At 45.6% G+C, this 18,116-nt stretch overlaps 1 protein-coding gene across 2 annotated transcripts in view; it reads right to left on the bottom strand.

Annotated features, from left to right (window-relative positions):
* LOC132825922 (collagen alpha-1(XXVII) chain-like) overlaps positions 1-18,116 on the bottom strand; it is a 593,955-nt gene that overhangs the window by 91,748 nt on the left and 484,091 nt on the right. For both annotated transcript variants that reach the window (XM_060841558.1, XM_060841557.1), the window contains exons 38-39: positions 4,348-4,401; positions 1,545-1,652 (exon numbers count right to left, since the gene is read on the bottom strand). In XM_060841558.1, coding sequence (XP_060697541.1) covers positions 1,545-1,652; positions 4,348-4,401 — 162 coding nt within the window. The remainder of the gene's footprint in view (positions 1-1,544; positions 1,653-4,347; positions 4,402-18,116) is intronic.

Here is an 18,116-nt window from a genome sequence, read left to right as displayed (position 1 = left end):
CTTTCTCCATCAATGTACTTAATCCAATAGCTCATGAATAGAGTTAATCTGTTGCTGAGGTGCAATTTTAATCTATTAATTCTGAGAAATACAAATTGGCACATATTACACTTCTTTTTTGGAAAAGTACTGTATTTTAAACACACCTTGCAGTATCGCCTGCTGCAACACAACAGTTTATCCTTCTGTATCTACTGTGCTGCTGCACAAGGAGAACTCCTGCATTCTCAGTAAATGATCATTTACAGGCAGCAACCTGTTCTGTGCTACATCCTCATCATTCCTCACTTCCCACATGGATATCGCTGAAAAGAGAGAGACGTGTGATTGAAGCCTTCCCTCCTGCATTCTTCAGGACCAATGCAAGAATACCAAATTTCAAAGAATTACACTAATTTTATCCACAGGAGAAAAGGTTGCTGATTGGTCAACTCAGACTGGGCAGCAGTGTTGCCATGGAGAAAGAAACAAGTAACTAAAGGCTGCCCTAGTCCCCGGATAATCAAAAGACGTGCAAGGCTTGAACATTATGTTGTACAATGGTGGACTGAGAGGAGCATGGATTTTGCAGCTGCTGTTGAGATTTAGGCTTGTTTCTATGACACCATATTCTTATCAGAGGTGACCTGTCAACCAACCACTACCCTTTTCTCCTTCGGTAAAAATTGTTGTGGTCATGTGAAATTTCGTAATCTTGCACTGATTAGTGTGAGAAGAAAAATGAAGAATTATGCCTCTCTTTTCACCAATACACAAGTGTGGCATCACCAATGTGCTACATGCAACACCATTCTGTCTCTGAGTACCATTTAGTGGGCAGAATGTTCAATGTGCAGAGCTGTCAATGATATTGTACATTGGCAAACTCCAATTTTAATTTAATATCCTGTCCTGTGGCTGGCATTATACTGTAGAGGTAATTAAACAGGTGGCACGTATACAGTTTTTGATTAAATGTGCACATTACTAATGCCTCCATTACTCATCCTGAAGCCAGGCAATTTGCTGAGTTCAGGGTGATTAGTCCTTTATTAATTCATTTACAGGATGACAGCATCATTTATTATCCAGAAGGTCAACCATACTGCTGTGGGTGTGGGCCAGACCAGGTAAGGATGGTAGATTTCCCTCTCTGAAGGAGACTAGTGAACCAGATGAGTTTTCCTAACAATTGACAATGGTCACCATTAATTCCAAATTCTTTACTGAATTAATGTTCCACCATCTTCCATTGACAGGATTTGAACCCAGGTCCCTGGAACATTCCCTGGTCTCTGGAGTAACAAGCTAGTGATAATACCACCATGCCATCACCTCCCCAAAGTTGAGAACTTCCTCTGGAGAGGGGACATGCAGCATTTATGTCTCTCCTCAAGCACACAATGGAATTGCTCTGAGGTCTCAGTGGTAAAGAGAGAGAGTATGTTTGTGTGTGTGTGTGAGAGAGAGGGACAGAGTGTGAGTGTGTGTGTTTGTGACAGACTGTGAGTGGGGGGGGAGGAGGAGGTGGTTTGCTTTAGCAAGAGAGGTTACAAAGTGATTACCAGAGCTCCTCGTGTGCCTCGGGATCCCTTTGGTCCCTGGGTCCCCTCAGGTCCTGGATCTCCTGGAGGTCCGGTCTCTCCTAGATGTCCCAAGTGACCTTTACTACCCTAAAGGGCATAACACATGGAAGGGTTAACAAAAATTTCATCACACAACAAATGCATTACAATTCCAGCACACTGGGTGCCCACAGTGCAAACTGCAAAAAAAAAACACAAACAAGACTATTTAAGAGTAAAGTGTCTTGAATCTATTGAATAATTTGACATGTGCAGAAGAGGAAGTATCAGAGCTGAGCTGGTGTGAGGAGTCTGAGTGTGAGGGTGACCTGTGAGAGGTTGTGAGCAATGTTCAATGGGATACAAACTGTGTTTCAGACAGAGAGGACAACTCTCCATGACCATGGCAAAACAAAACTTCCATTTGCAAGGAATTTAAAGAAACCAATCACGCTCCACAGCTGACTTAATCCATCTCTTATTATTCAGCTGATGTTTTAAGCATGCATAAATAATTTGTACAGAAATAGCATCTGGGAAAGAGAGAGCATAGATTGAAAGTGATGTAAAAATGATGCATTTTGTTTCAACCAGCGAGTAGTCAGCAGACTGGGGTCAGACAGCTCAGTTGTCTGGATGGCTGGTTTATAATGCAGTGTGATACAACAGTGTGGGTTCAATTCCTGCACTGGCTGAGGGTACTCTTCACAACCTCACCTGAGACAGGGTGACTGTTCAGTTACCTGTCTCTCTCTCTTATGAAACAGCAATCCTCTGGGAGTATGGCAATTTTACATTTAGTTAGGGTGTGGAATACAATGCCTGGAAATGTGGTTGGGCAGGTTCAATTGAGGCACTCAGGAGGAGTTTGGATAGTAATGGTGTGCAGATATATAGGGAGAAAGGGCAGGAAATGGGTGCTAGGTGATAGAACGGGTATGGGTTCGATGGGCCGAATGGCTTCCTTATGCACCGTAATGATTCTGTGGAGTATAATTTGCTGTGTGTATAGAGTTGAGGGGTAGAGTGATGTTAGTTTCCAGAAACTGAATAGTTTTCCACATTGTCTCTGGATCCTGTCCAAGATCATAGAGGAAATTACACATCCTTAATATCTCACACATAAGTACTACTAAAGATTACAATACTACATATAAATTCCACAATATAACTTTCAACAGGAGTTCATGGATACTCAAACGATTATGTTGTGCAACACTTTGCCGCTATTATATTAGCAGGTTGTGAATCAATTCAGTACTTTCAACTGGATTTAAATCTTAAATGTTAGAACAACACATCATCAGCTTAGAAGACAGAGCAAGGAAGTGCACCAACTTCTGATCCAAAGGATGTTCTGGTTTCCTCCCACAGTCCAAAGATGTGTAGGTTAGGGTGAATTGGCCATGCTTAATTGCCCATTGTGTCTAGGATGTGCAGGCTACGTGGATTAGCCATGGGAAATGCAGGGTTACAGGGGTAGGTTAGGGGTGTGGGTCCATGTGGATGCAATGGGCTGGATGGCCTGCTTCCACATTGTAGAGATTCTATGACACCTCGATAAGTCTAGGAACAGAGGGCAGAGTTTCAGGATAAAGGGGCACCAGTTTAACATTGAGATAAGGAGGAATTTCTTCTCTCAGAGGGTTGTGAGTCTTTGGAACTCCTTGCCACAGAGAGCTGTGGGGACAGACTCCTTGTATATATTTAAGGCTGAGATAGATAGATTCTTGATGAGGTTACAGGGAAAGGGCAGGATGTGGATATGTAGAGTGTCAGATCGTTCATGATCCTATCAAATAGTGGAACAGGCTCAAAGGGCAGAAAGGCCTCCTCCTGTTCCTATTTCTTATGGCCTCATTATGGTCTTGTACATATACAGCAAGCGTGGTCTTTACCTGTATAGTGATTTTGCAGAAGGACTGAGATCTTGGAATAAAAGCTGATTAATAACATAAATACCCATATAAAAGCCAACCTCATGCACAAGCTGACTCCATGACCTAGAGTTTAAAAAAAACCCTAATTTTTCATTTACTTTGTGTAAAAGTCACATGCATCTTCCAGGGACAAAAAGCTCAACAGCTTCAGAACCCGAGTACAGTCCTGGAGACGTTAATTGTCACTTTCATTGTAAACGTATAGGTATTAAGAAAGATAGGTACCAATAAATAAATGTTAGATCTTGCATAAATGTTATTGGACTGCTGAGCAAAACACGCATTTCTTCAAAGCATCTGTGCTGCACCCATCAGGACAATTTGCAAGAATACCCATATAAAAGGGCATCAACATTGCAGACTAGATAGGAAGTGAAAGTTGATTGGTTGGAAAGGCACCTCTGATTGGTCGAGATAGTGCCACTGAGATTCTACCAGAGTGCATGTTGCAACCAATCAGCACTTGCATCCCATGCAGTCTAAAACGTTGTTCCACCTTTACATTGGCATTCTTGCAAAAAGTTCTGATGAATGCAATGCAAAAAGCTTCAACAAAATGTATTGTTTCTTTCAGCAATACTCAAACTCCCATACAAATGTAAATATTTGGCAATAAATGAACCAATGCATGTAAGATAATTACTGTGAATTTTTGGGTGTCTTTTTTTAATGTCACTTTGTTGTGAAGGTCTCTTTTGGATTTTACTTTGGTTCCAATTCAGCACAAACATTTCAGAAACATCACTCCTGTGAAAGTCAACCCTCTTGGCTTCTGGCCTTAATAATTGGTCCCACAAGTTAAACCTTCATGTGAGATGTGACCTTTTTATGATTCAATAAAAATAAATGCAAGCATGACTAACCTTTCTGCCAGGTTTTCCTCTCTCTCCAGGTTTCCCTGGTTTTCCTTCGGGTCCCTAGACGGGAAATAACAAACTCTGATGAAGAATGTTCTGCACAGCTTGTAGAATAATCATGGATGGAACCGGCAATCTGTGGGGATGTTGGTTTCAGCTGCTTTGTCACTCCATTTACTGGATGGGTTATGGGATAATAATTCTTGAGGTCCCCTTATCCCCTCAATCATTCCTTCACTTGAATCATAGAATTGCTATGATGTGAAAGCAGGCCATTCAGCTCATCAAGTCCATACCGACCCTCTAAAGAGCATCCCCATAACCCTGCATATCTCACCTTTCCTACACATCCCTGAACACTATGGGCAATTTAGCATGGCCAATCCATGTAACTGGCATATCTTTGCACAGTGGGAAGAAACTGGAGCACCCGGAGGAAATCCACACAGATACGGGAAGAATGTGCAAACTCCACACAGACAGTCGCCCGAGGCTGGAATCAAACACAGGTCTCTGGCGCTGTGACGCAGCAGTGCTAACCACTGAGCAACCAGGCTGCCCTAATGTACCTCAGTACTGTATGATATTCCCTCCAATACTTTGGTGAAAGTCAACTTGGCTGAAATGAGGGAGTTCCAGAATGTGATTGAGGAATCTGAATCTGATTTTTAATCTCTGGGCAGATCTGTCTTTAGCTGCTCGGGCCCTAATATTTGGATTCACCTCACCAATGACATCTCCTTCTCCCTTTAAGTCATTTTGTAAAGCCTAGCTCTTAGACGAAGCTCGAATTGTGGGGAATGGTTGAACCCTTTGGAGGTTGGCAGGATGAGAAATGTTCTTAGTGAACCCATTGTGATTCTGAAGGGAACATGACCGTGTGGGAGCTGACAGAATGTTTGGAGGGGAGCAGGAAACCTAGAACTAGAGGACACATCGTTCACCCAGATTTTTTGCCCATTCTGTCAATCTATATCCATCTGCATCTTCCTATTGTACCCTTCACAACACATGTTCTGACCAACTTTATGTTATCTACAAATTTGGCCACCAAACCTTTGAGCCCCTCATCTTTGTCACTGACAGCTCAGTAAACCTGCAAGGCTTCCCTGAACAATCCTGCCAATCAGACAAAGATCCACTTATAGATCCTCTCTGGTTTCGGTTCACCAGTCAATCCTGTAGCTATGCTGAGAACCAAAGATGCTGGAGATCTCAATGGGACAGGCAGCATCCATGGAGAGAGAGCAAGCTAACGTTTCAAGTCTAAATGGCTCTTCATCAGAACTGACGTCCTGTGTGGAGGGGACAACATTTATGCCATAGTTGGTGGGGAAGCTGGCGTGCTGGGGGAAAGAGGATGTTGAAAGTGCAGATTAAGTGATTGGAATGGGAGAATGGCAGAACAATGGTGTGTCTAACTGTGAGACTGGAAAGAGCATACAGTCCCATTGGAGAAGTGTGGAGGTGGGGAGAGAGGTCATTGTGACAGAAATGGCAACAAGCAAAGCTAAAAGAAAGAGAAGGAATGGGGTTGGGTTCACAGTCTCAAGGTGTTAAAGTTTATCCACGTTACTATGTAACCTCCTTCTAAACCTCTGATTTTGTACAATAACTTTATGTGGCCTCTTGTCAAATACTTTCCAGAAAACCAAGTAGTGTGTCTCCCCTTTATTCACAGCCCATCTCACTCTGATAAATGAGTTACATTCATAACACCATTCTGAAACTTCCTGATCTCCTTGATAGTTGGAAAAGGTGTAAGCTCAACTCCTGCTTCGACAGTTTTTAAAAACCCATTCACAGGATGAGGGTATTGCTGGCTAGGCCAGCTTTTATTGCCCATCCCTATGTTCCCTTCTCTAAAGGCCATTAATGAACCAGATAGGTATTTCTGACAATCAACAATGGTTCATCATTAGAACCTTAATTCCACATTCTTTATTGAATTCAATTTCCATCCTCTGCCACAGCAGGATTTGAACACCAAGTCCACAGAACATTAGCTGAGTTTCTGGATTAATAGTCTAGCAATAATAGCTCTAGACCAAAGCCTCCCCACAGACAACATGTGTGTATTATATGTGTGTTGTACTATATGTGCATGTGTGTCTGAATATGTCCATCTGCGTGTGTATTGTATATGTGTGCATGCAAGTGTTGTTCTGTATATATATGTGTATCTGTGTGTGTTACCATGTGTTTGCAGGTGTTGTGTTGTATGTACATTGTGTCTGTGTACACCTGTGTGTTGTACATGTGTGTGTGCAGGTGTAATATATGTACATGTGTGTTTGAGCGTGTGTGTGTGTCGTACATGTGTGTATGCAGTGTAGTGTTGTATGTATACGTGTATGTATGTAACATTCTCTAAATATCAGAAGAAGATGAAGCATCTTCAGAATGCTGAAAAAATCATATTGGATTTTAAACATTAATTGTTTTCTCTCTCCAGATCTGTTGAGGTGGTCTATTCTGATTGCCTCAAACACACATGTTTGAGGAGAGATCACAGCAAATGTATACATAGTGTTCAAAGGGTGAGGAGTCATATGAAGTATCCCATTAGGATGTTTACTCTGATCAACGGAATCAAAACACTCTCCCCGAGTGAAAATAAGTCAATCTTCCCTCATTCTATCTGGGTCCTACATTTCACAAAACACAAATGAATGAAGGATTTTTTCCCTGTCTTCAGGAATGAAAAGGCACACTGTTTTCTAAAAGGAGATTTGTGGAGCACTTATTGGTATTAATGTGAAACCTTTCACCAATCTGATTTCTTTTCCCTCACACATTTATTTTGCTTTCCTTTCAGGATGGTAATTTTATATTCACCCCTCCTTTTTTCTGGACTTACCCTGGATTGGAAACTGTTTTCCCACATCCATCTTTTTTGAATTTTTTTGTGATTTTAAAAACATCGATTCGGCCACCTTTGAGCCCTTTCTTTTCCATACAGCCTTGCTCAAGTTTTCCTCTCATTCATGGTAACACCCTTGTGAACCTTTTCCTCATTTCCTGAACATCTTTTTGATAATTTAGGGAAATACCATGCATGAAGCGAACTATTCATTTTATAGCTTCCCTGAATATAGGCAATGGAGACATCTTTTTGCTGCCAATTCACAATCATTGTTAAAACTGTAATAAGTTCTCAAATCTGTGCAGAGGACTTGTTCATGTAATCATGGCAACAGAAGAAGGCAGCACTGATGTGAGAGGTGGGTGGGACAGAGCTCTGAGCGTGCTCTCTGCTGATTGAGAAAACCCAGTAGAGAGTTTCTGGGAGGGATACTGCTGTGGTCAACACTGCAGTGGGAAACTGGGATGAAGCTGGAAGTTACAGGAGAAGGAATTCTACCCTCGGAGTCTGGAAATGGATACAAACTGAGGTGAAATATTAAGGTGATAGAAACACAGGAAATGTGCAGCATAGGAGGGGTTGGGCTGAATGGCCTCCTATTCTGCTGTTTATTATTCTGTGTCAGTGCTAGCCTTAGGGAGTTGATGGCCAAGTGGTATTATTACTGAACTAACAGTCTGCAGTACCTGGGCACCTGGGTTCAAACCCCACCAACCTGGAATGAAGAGTCTAATGATGACCATGAATCCATTGTTGAGGGTGAGGGGAATCCTATCTAGTATCACACTAACGCCCTTCAGGAAGGAAACTGCCATCCTTATCTGACCTGGACTACATGTGACTCCAGATCCACAGCAAAGTCTCTTACCTGCCCTCTGAAATGGCTGAGTCAGTTCAGGGCAATAAGGGAAGGGTAATAAACTGCTACCTTGCCAGTGATACCCACATCTTCAGAAATAGTAAAGGGGGTGGAGATAGTTATTTCCTATTTCCAATAAATAGTCTTGCGGAGTTGATCATGACAGCCTTGTGGGAAGCAAGAAATCTTAAAAATATCTAAAATTTACTTCACGGATCCAGGAGATAAATTATCATGAACGGTGACATTCAGTCATCTTGCTCCGAAATGATTTAAATTCAAGAAATTAATCGCAGGAACTCCCCTGGGTTAATTCTTCTGTCTGAAAATTTGTGACAGTGGGGGGTGGGGACACACACACACAACTAAACTGTCACTGACCTCCCAGACTGATCTCCTTTAATGTGGGCATTTTATATCATTTTCAGACAAGGGATCTATGCTAAGAGTAGATCCATTGGTGGAAATGATCTTAACATGAGCACTGTGGTATCAACAAGGGGGCACTGCACAGTGATTTGCCAAGGCTCCTTTGACAGCACCTTCCAAATCTGTCATCGTTACCACCTTAAAGGACAAAGGCAGCAGGCACAGGGGTATACCAGTAACCCCCCAGGCTCACAAAATGTAGCACAGAAGACCATTCAGCCCATTGAGTACACACTAGGCCTCTGCAAGACCAACTTTACTAGGTCCAAACCCCTCATGCTTTCCCCTTCACCCTGCAAATCCTTTCCCTTCACAAAACTGTTCAATGTTCCAGCTTCCCTCAGGTACAATTTCCCTCCTAATCCAACAACTAGCCAATCTATTGTTTTAAAACTACATCCAAGGCTATACAAAATGAGAGAAGAAAAATGATAACTAAATGGTTGGGTCTGCCTCCATCCCACTATCAGGTCAGAAACATTCCCCCCATGTTAGTTTTGGTTCTTTTGCCAATCACATCCAATCTGTAGCCTTTGGTCCATGACCTTTTTTTCCCAGTAGAAACAATTTCTCTCTGCCTACTCTGTCTACACCCTTCTTGCTTTTCAGTACTTCTACATCCGCCATCCTGACATCGCTATTCCTTCAGTGTCGTTGGGTCAAAATCCTGGATCTCCCTTCCTAACAAAGTGTCCCTGCATCAAATGGACTGCAGTGTTGCAAAAAAGAAAATCACCATCAGCCTCTCAAGTGCCGTTGGAAACAGACAATGATTGATGGTGTTTGCGGTGATGTTCACATCCCAAAAATACCATTTTTCTTTCAGAGAGAAGTTATGATTGGGCAGCATAAACTATAGCTGCAAATATTTTGTCCGTGTGTGTTCGAGTACAGCTTTTGGTTTTGGGAATTAAAGTCTTAATTCTAGGAAATGCGATAAATGAAATTAAAGCAAGCTTGGAGCCTGCTACTTAAATTAAGTCAAGTAATAGGTTAAGAGATTGTGATTGTGTTGCCTTAAGAATTAAGGGGAAGCTTGAGGTGGCATTGTGGCTCAGTGGTTGGCACTGCTGCCTCACAGCACCAGGGACTTGGGTTCAATTCCAGCCTCATGTGGAGTTTGCATATTCTCCCCATGTCTGTGTGCGGTTTCCTCTGGGTACTCTGGTTTCCTCCCACAGTCCAACTTGTGCAAGTTTGGGTGGAATGGATATGGAAAATTGCCCATTGTGTCCAGGGATGGGTTAGTCATGGGAAATGCAGGGTTACAGGGATGGGGTGGGATGCTCTTCTGAGGATTGGTGTGGACGTGATGGGCCAAATAGCCTGCTTCCACAGTGTAGGAAGTCAACAATGATTAAGAAGTTAAAGTATTAAAATTTTGGGCTTTAGAAATTGCTGAAATAGCTCAAGAAATGGCAGTTTAAAAGCTGAGCCATGTTCAAGTCAGAATAGAAGAGATGGGATTATGAAACAACAGGTTTGCTTTGTTCAAGAGCTGGGGATGTCTGCTTTGCTTGCAAGAACAATAGAATTCCTGAGGGATGTTTTTCTTTTGAGAGGTAGAGTTAAATTGGTTTAGAAGCATTCAGACAACCCTGAAAGGCTGTTAAAACTATTTACTTCATCAGAACTGAAAATAAATTGTTAACATAAAGGTCAGTTTGAGGACAGTCCAGAGCAGACTACATCACCATGGAGATGGTGCAGAAGTATAGGAAGGTTCTCAAATTTCAAATTTTTTTTGCTGTAAGAGTTATTTGCAGCTTGTAACGAGTTGGAACAGTTTGTAGCTTACTGAGAGCAGTTAGCTGAAGTAAATGATATTTGGATAGACCTGCACTGTAAGCAGAGTAACATGCATTGATACAGTCACAGAGTCATAGAGCTGTACAGAATGGAAACAGATCCTTCGGTCCAATTCGTCCATGCTGGCTAGATATCCTAAATTAATCTAGTCCTATTTTCCAGCATTTGGCCTATATATCTCTAAACCCTTCCTATTCATGTACCTATCCAGATGCCTTTTAAGTACAGTATTATTACACCTAGTGTTCAGGGATGTGCAGGCTAGGTGGGTGAACATGGGAAATGCAGGGTAGGGGCCTGGGATGCTTTAGAGGGTCAGAGTGGACTCAGTCCAAATGAACACTGTAGGCATTCTATGAAAATAAAATTATTACTTCAAACAATTTAAAAAAGTGTAAAATATCTCCCAATGTGCAGAATCTCACAGTTGTTCGAGTTTAGTGCTGTACTGAGGCCCAACTTAAAAAACCAATTCCATAAAATCTTTTTGTGGGTCAGTGTTTAAAAGTGGTACTCGTCGCGATGTGACTCCAAGGCCAGTAAATGTGATCGGTTAATCCCCAAACCATTGGCGTATTATGAGCCAGATCGAAAAAGCTTTCAGTGTAATTTAGGGATTAGTGAATACTTGTGGGATGCTACTTCCAAAAATGCTTTCTTGTTTTAAAAATACTCCTCTACCACCTGCCCCGCCGTCACTGACTGGGTTCTGTGATTGTCCCATCAGGCTTTAATCAGTGTTAAATGAACAAAATAAATGGTTTAGGAAAAGATGACATCATTCTGTTTTACTGGTTATTTTGGAAACTATCAGTAAACTGAGATGATCTGATGAAAGTCTATTATATGGCTATTTGCCAAATAAGCTCACAATTGTAATCTCGATTCACTTTTATAATCTTCTGTATCAATCACCATTTGCCCGTTTAACAAATTCTTTCTCTTGCAATGTGAGGTTTGTGTCTGTCTATGTTATAGAAATCGTCTGGGCCCCTCAGTCTCTGCAATCTGTATTAATCCAACTTGACATCAGGCACGTGTAATGTTGTTCCTGAGGACAGCAAGATCCGTCCTGTCTGGGGACCAGCTGCACTTCAATAAATTGGCCACTGGGAGCAGTGTATCCCAATGTTAATGGAGTGAGGCTGGAATTTGGCACTGGGTTTCCTGTAAAATCCAAAGCTTTAAACACCAGTCGCCGGCTTGCCAGAAACGTTCTTTATTATTTAGGATCTGCCACTATAACTTCAGTCATGTCAATATATTCCTTTAGAGGGCTGCAAGTGTTTGTAAATTGGAGGTCAGGTTCATGAAGTTGTTCCAGTTCGATCAGCAACAGATTCAGGCTGGGAGCTGTTCTGATCTCCATAACCTGACAATGACAGACTTGGCATTAGAATCAGAATTGGATGTTATTAGCACATATACTCAAATACAGGGTCACAGGAGAGCAGTGAGAAGTGTACAAAGTTGCTACTTCTGGTGCCATCTTAGGTACAAAGGTACCTAGGTACAAAACCCTTAGGGATACATTAGGAAAGTAAAGAAATACAGTGATACGTTCAGCATCACAGTCCTTCAAAAACAGAGAGTCAGCGCAGCCCTTCACCTCGTGACCGGAGGTCCGTGCTGCCCCTCACCTTGAGACCAGGAGACGGTGCTGTCCCTCACTTTGAGACCGGGTGTCCACACTGCCCTCTACCTCGAGACTAGGAGTCTGCGCAGCTCTTCACCTCGAGACCAGGAGACGACGCTGCCCATCACCTCGAGACCGGGTGTCCACACTGCCCCTCACCTCGTGACCAGGAGTCCACACTGCCGTTCACCACGAGACCAGGATTCCGCAATGCCGTTCACCACGAGACTGGGAGTCTGCGCTGCCATTTACCTCGAGACCGGGAGCCCGCGCTGCCCCTCTCCGCGTGACTGGGAGTCCCCACTGCCCTTCATCTCGAGACTGGGAGTCTGCACTGTCCTGCATGTGGAGACTGGGAGTTCCCACTGCACCTCACCTCGAGACTGGGAGTCCACACTGCCCTCCACCTCGAGACCGGGAGTCCCCACTGCACCTCACCTCGTGACCGGGAGTCCCTACTGCACTTCACCTCGAGACAGGGAGTCCCCACTGCCCTCCACCTCAAGATTGGGAGTCCCCACTGCACCTCCCCTCGAGACCGGGAATCCCCATTGCACTTCACCTCGAGACAGGGAGTCCCCACTGCCCTTCAACTCGAGACAGGGAGTCCCCACTGCACTTCACCTCGAGACTGGGAGTCTGCTCTGTCTTGCACGTAGAGACTGGGAGTCCCCAAGTCTGCACTCTCTCAGCTCTCCACCATCTATGCTTTCCAAGGACTGGAGATAAGTAGAGGGAAAGAAGTGAGGATAAAGGAAAAATACCACAAGAGGGAAAAAAAGGAAAAGAAACAGATGGAACGGATAAGCTCTGGCTTAAGATCATACTCCACCTCAATCTATCACAGAGCAGAGGGAGGCCATTCGGCCCATTGTGCCTGTGCCACCCCTCTGAATGAATATCTCACCGAGGGCCATCTGACCTCAGAACCCTCCACCAAGTGGTTTTCTTTCACCACTACAGACCAGCTGGTTCCTGTAGACTTGGGGGCAGGGGGTTGTGGGCGGAATACAGGAGATTGGCGCAAGACAGTGATGGTCATTTGAAGGGCCGGTATGGGCATGACAGGCCAAATGTGCCTTAATCATCCTGGGATTGAGTTGGAAAAAGGGATGGTAGCAGACATTTACCCAACCATCTTTGGGCAGTGGTGGGCATCGCAAGCTGATGCGTTGCATTGAAAACACTAAGTATTTCAAAAAGCTGTTGATAAACTTCTTGGGAGTAAAAGGATAAAAAGGCATGGGGTGAGAGTGGGAACAGGAGACTGAGTAAGATGAGCAGACTGAATGGTACAGCAGGTTTGAAGGGCTGAATGGCCTATTCCTGTAGCTACAATCTATGCTTCTATGACACTTATAATCTTGTTGTTCCCCGGAGACTCTGCAGGAAGTGGGTGTCACTTTCTAAGTCCTGGGTTTCTACTGAGGGCTTTAACATTTTAATATTGCCAGGCAGCCGAACAGTATGCTCAAACACATCAAATTATCACTCGTAATAATTAGGAGATAAAGCTCCAGACTGGTTTTGATGCACGATCTAGCAAACACACACCCTGATTAGGTGGATTGCTATCAACACCTTGATGTCCAGAGGGGTATGTACCAAACCTGTGACTGTAAACTCAGCCTCACCTCTCGAAAACAGTACAAAAACAGAACTTGCTGGAAAGCTGGTCTGACAGCTTGTGTGAAGAGAAACCAGAGTTAACATTTTGTGTCGAGTGACCCTCCCTCAGAGCTCTTTGTTTCTGATTTACAGCATTTGCAGTTCTTTCAGTTTTCCCTGGTAAACAATGTTGTGCTGAGATTTCTGACATTAAGATGGAGCAGGTTGCTACAGAGGAACCTCAATTATCCCAAAATCGGAATATCTGAAAGAGATCTTGAGGTCCCGATGGAAACATACACTAAAGACGCATTTCCAACAGTGATCCCATCTTTTGTTTACAGTGATTAAACTGGCACTGTCTCCAAATGACTGACTGCCAGCCCTCTCTCTCTCCCTACACATTCCCTGGAGATCTACACAGGGGTGTACCCTAAATCACCCCCTCACCCTTCCCCAGATAATTTCTCCAACATTGTCCTGTACAGGGCAAAGGTGGAACCTGTCAAAACATTGCAATCAAAAGGTGTGTGTCAGCTGCAAGCAGCAACAACAGTCTTGTTGTTGGTGTCCAGTCCAGCTGCCCCAGAGAGGGAGCGGGCGGAGGATGGTGTTGGACGGGGTTTGGGGCGGTGGGAGGTGTTGCACGGGGTTGGGGCGGAGGGAGGTGTTGCATGGGTTTGGGGTGGGGGATGGTGTTCGACGGGGTTTGGGGCGGGGGGAGGTGTTGCAAGGGGTTGGGGTGGAGGATGGTGTTGCACGGGGTTGGGGTGGAGGATGGTGTTGCACGGGGTTGGGGCGGGGGGAGGTGTTGCACGGGGTTGGGGCGGGGGGAGGTGTTGCACGGGGTTGGGGCGGGGGGAGGTGTTGCACGGGGTTGTGGCGGGGGGAGGTGTTGCACGGGGCTGGGGCGGGGGGAGGTGTTGCACGGGGTTGTGGCGGGGGGAGGTGTTGCACGGGGTTGTGGGCGGGGGGAGGTGTTGCACGGGGTTGTGGCGGGGGGAGGTGTTGCACGGGGTTGGGGCGGGGGGAGGTGTTGCACGGGGTTGGGGTGGAGGATGGTGTTGCACGGGGTTGGGACGGAGGATGGTGTTGCACGGGGTTGGGGCGGGGGGAGGTGTTGCACGGGGTTGGGGCGGGGGGAGGTGTTGCACGGGGTTGGGGCGGGGGGAGGTGTTGCACGGGGTTGGGGCGGGGGGAGGTGTTGCACGGGGTTGGGGCGGGGGGAGGTGTTGCACGGGGTTGGGGCGGAGGATGGTGTTGCACGGGGTTGGGGTGGAGGATGGTGTTGCACGGGGTTGGGGCGGGGGGAGGTGTTGCACAGGGTTGGGGCGGGGGGAGGTGTTGCGCGGGGTTGGGGTGGAGGATTGTGTTGCACGGGGTTGGGGCGGGGGGTGCTGTTGCACGGGGTTGGGGCGGGGGGAGGTGTTGCACGGGGTTGGGGATGAGGATGGTGTTGCACGGGGTTGTGGCGGGGGGAGGTGTTGCACGGGGTTGGGGCGGAGGATGGTGTTGCATGGGGTTGGGGCGGGGGGTGGTGTTGCACGGGGTTGTGGCGGAGGATGGTGTTGCACGGGGTTGGGGCGGGGGGAGGTGTTACACGGGGTTGGGGCGGGGGATGGTGTTGCACGGGGTTGGGGCGGGGGATGGTGTTGCACGGGGTTGGGGCGGGGGAAGGTGTTGCACGGGGTTGGGGCGGGGGGAGGTGTTGCACGGGGTTGGGGCGGAGGATGGTGTTGCACGGGGTTGGGGCGGGGGATGGTGTTGCACGGGGTTGGGGCGGAGGATGGTGTTGCACGGGGTTGGGGCAGGGGATGGTGTTGCACGGGGTTGGGGCGGAGGATGGTGTTGCACGGGGTTGGGGCAGGGGATGGTGTTGCATGGGGTTGGGGCGGGGGATGGTGTTGCACGTGGTTGGGGCGGAGGATGGTGTTGCACGGGGTTGGGGCGGGGGGAGGTGTTGCACGGGGTTGGGGCGGGGGGAGGTGTTGCACGGGGTTGGGGCGGGGGGATGGTGTTGCACGGGGTTGTGGCGGGGGGAGGTGTTGCACGGGGTTGTGGGCAGGGGGAGTTGTTGCATGGGGTTGGGGTGGGGGAGGTGTTGCATGGGGTTGGGGCGGGGGGAGGTGTTTGACAGGGTTGGAGGACGGTGGGCGGTGTCAGGGGCGGGACCTCGTGTGCTGCTGCAGTCTCCTGAACTGGGAGCAAACTTTAAAAACTCCGAACCCCAGAGGAAAGGCATTTAATCGATAAACCGAATAATCAATTATCTGAACGAAATAGTGTCTGCCCATCACGTTTGGATAATTGAAGTTCCCCTGTATATGACTAACAATGCGACGTGGAAGAGGTCTTCACCATCTCTGTGGGGGAGAGCGAACATCAAATCCCAAATTGATTTGTGCAAACCTGGGCTGACATGAACTCGTGCTAAGAACAAACGTATTCCAGATTGCACTGGCCCAGATCCCACCTTCTGAAACTTAACGGAAACAGTTAATCTAACAGGGTCCATCAAGACTGAACAAGCTCCACTGTGGAAATGAAACAAAACAGTGGGGCGTTCAAGCAAGCCTTTCAGTAGTTGAGAAAATTTAACCCTTTCTCCTCTCCATTTAAAGTGATGTGCAAATGAAACAAGGATGATGTAAGAGAAACCTTTCTCTCTCAGTGAATAATTCGGGTCAGGAATGCACTACCTGGAAATGTGAGGGAGACAGGTTCAATGGAGACGGTCAAGAGGGGTATTGGATGATTGTTAGGACAGAAATTGTCAGTAGGGATAGGGAGGGAAAGGCATGAGACTGGCCTGGGTAATAGAACCAGTGTAGATACTATGGTCCCCTTCTGCACCATGACAGTTTTGTGATCAATTGATTTTCCGCAAGCTCTCACGTGCATTAATTTGTTCTAAATGAGGGCAACTGCAAGTCTCTCAAACCAATTGTCACCTCTGACAATAATTGGCTGCCAACTTGGTTCAAATTCACAGGCTTTCAAACAATGCAATGAGAAAGGGCATTGTGAGTGACTGTCATTGTGGGCTGTACTCTGTAGGAGAAACTAATTAAACCAGTGAATGACACACTCTATTAACTAGTCAGACTCATCTCGAGTGCCTCAAAATGGGGATCCAGTATTATCTGTGTTACTGATTTTTAACTGTTTTTTCTCCTCCAGGTGTAAAGTGACTGACACATAGGAATTCTCTTCCCCATTGTATATTATACAAGACACTTGTATTATGGACGAGACCCGATCCCCTCAAAGTATTTTAAAAAGGTAGCCTAGGGCCTAACTTGTTCTGATGTTAAAGATAGATGTGAAGTGGGTATTCTATGAGTGATGCAGCTGGTCAAACCACTTGGGTTTAAGCAAAACAGAATTTATTTAAACACAACAGTTGAAACATGGACAAAAGAAAATGGAATTTAGAATAACAACTATTGGAAAACTTAAACCAGATTGTTCAGCAACTCTGCCTTTACCACCTCTCTTCAGAAACCAAGGACAAAATAATCTTTTTAAAGTGTATCCTATCACTTGTTAGCATTTAGCAAATGGGAATTTGTTAGAAGGCTGGTATGTCTATGTGATGCCAAGGGCGTGGGTTCAGTTTCTGCATTGGCTAAGGTCACCATGAAGGACTTTCCTTCTCAACCTCACCTGAGATGTGGTGACCTTCAAGTTAAACCACCATCAGTCATCTCTTTATCTCTAATAAGAGAGAAGCCCCATAATCCAAGGGGGACTATGGCAACTTTTGTTTTAAGCCCTTAGCTGCAGTAGTGCCGCACGGGAGAAAAGATGTGAATGATTGGAGAGAGGGACTGCAGAAGCGGTTTACAAGAATGATTCCATGGGATGAGAAACTTCAGTGAAGAGGATAGATTGAAGAAGCTAGGACTGAAAATAGAGGTTTTCAACATCACGAGAGCACTAGACAGAGTAGACAAGGAGAAAGAGTTCCCTCTTGTAAAAGGAATAACAACTAGAGGTGATAGATTTAAAGTGATGTGCATAAGAAGCAAGGGTGAAAAATCTTTTTCACACAGCGAGTAGTTAGGGTCTAGAGTACATGGCCTGGAAATGTGACGGGGGCAAGTTCAACGGAAGCAGTCACTTGGGGCATCGGAAATATCATGTATGGAAGCGGGACAAAGCAAGAGGTGGATCCTAGGCAATGGTACTTGCTTGAAGAGTAGGAGTACGTGGGATAGGCCGACATGTGGAGAAACCTGACATTCAAAATGAGAGAATCCAGCAGCACAACTAATGACATGTTCTTGGTGCTCAGGCCCATCTCCTGTAAATACGCACCATTTTACCAAGTGATCCTCACTCCCAACATGATGAGCTGATTCTATGTTAGTGCCTGTACAGAGGGAAACTCCAGCGCTGAACACGCCTTGTGGTCCCAAGCTTTAGTGAGGGTTCGTAAGTGAAACGACTCATAAAAGAATTAGCTTTATTTATCTCACAGAAGTGAAATGTAGAGTTTCAGATTTAGGTTGTTATTAAAAGATTGTGAGGTTTTTAAGTTTTTGCAGCAGGTTTGTTTGATTGTA

Source organism: Hemiscyllium ocellatum, chromosome 21 (assembly GCF_020745735.1).
Source record: "Hemiscyllium ocellatum isolate sHemOce1 chromosome 21, sHemOce1.pat.X.cur, whole genome shotgun sequence".
Lineage (NCBI taxonomy): Eukaryota > Metazoa > Chordata > Chondrichthyes > Orectolobiformes > Hemiscylliidae > Hemiscyllium > Hemiscyllium ocellatum.
The sequence above is the reverse complement of the archived record's forward strand: the minus strand, read 5'-3'. Positions and strand labels throughout refer to the sequence as shown.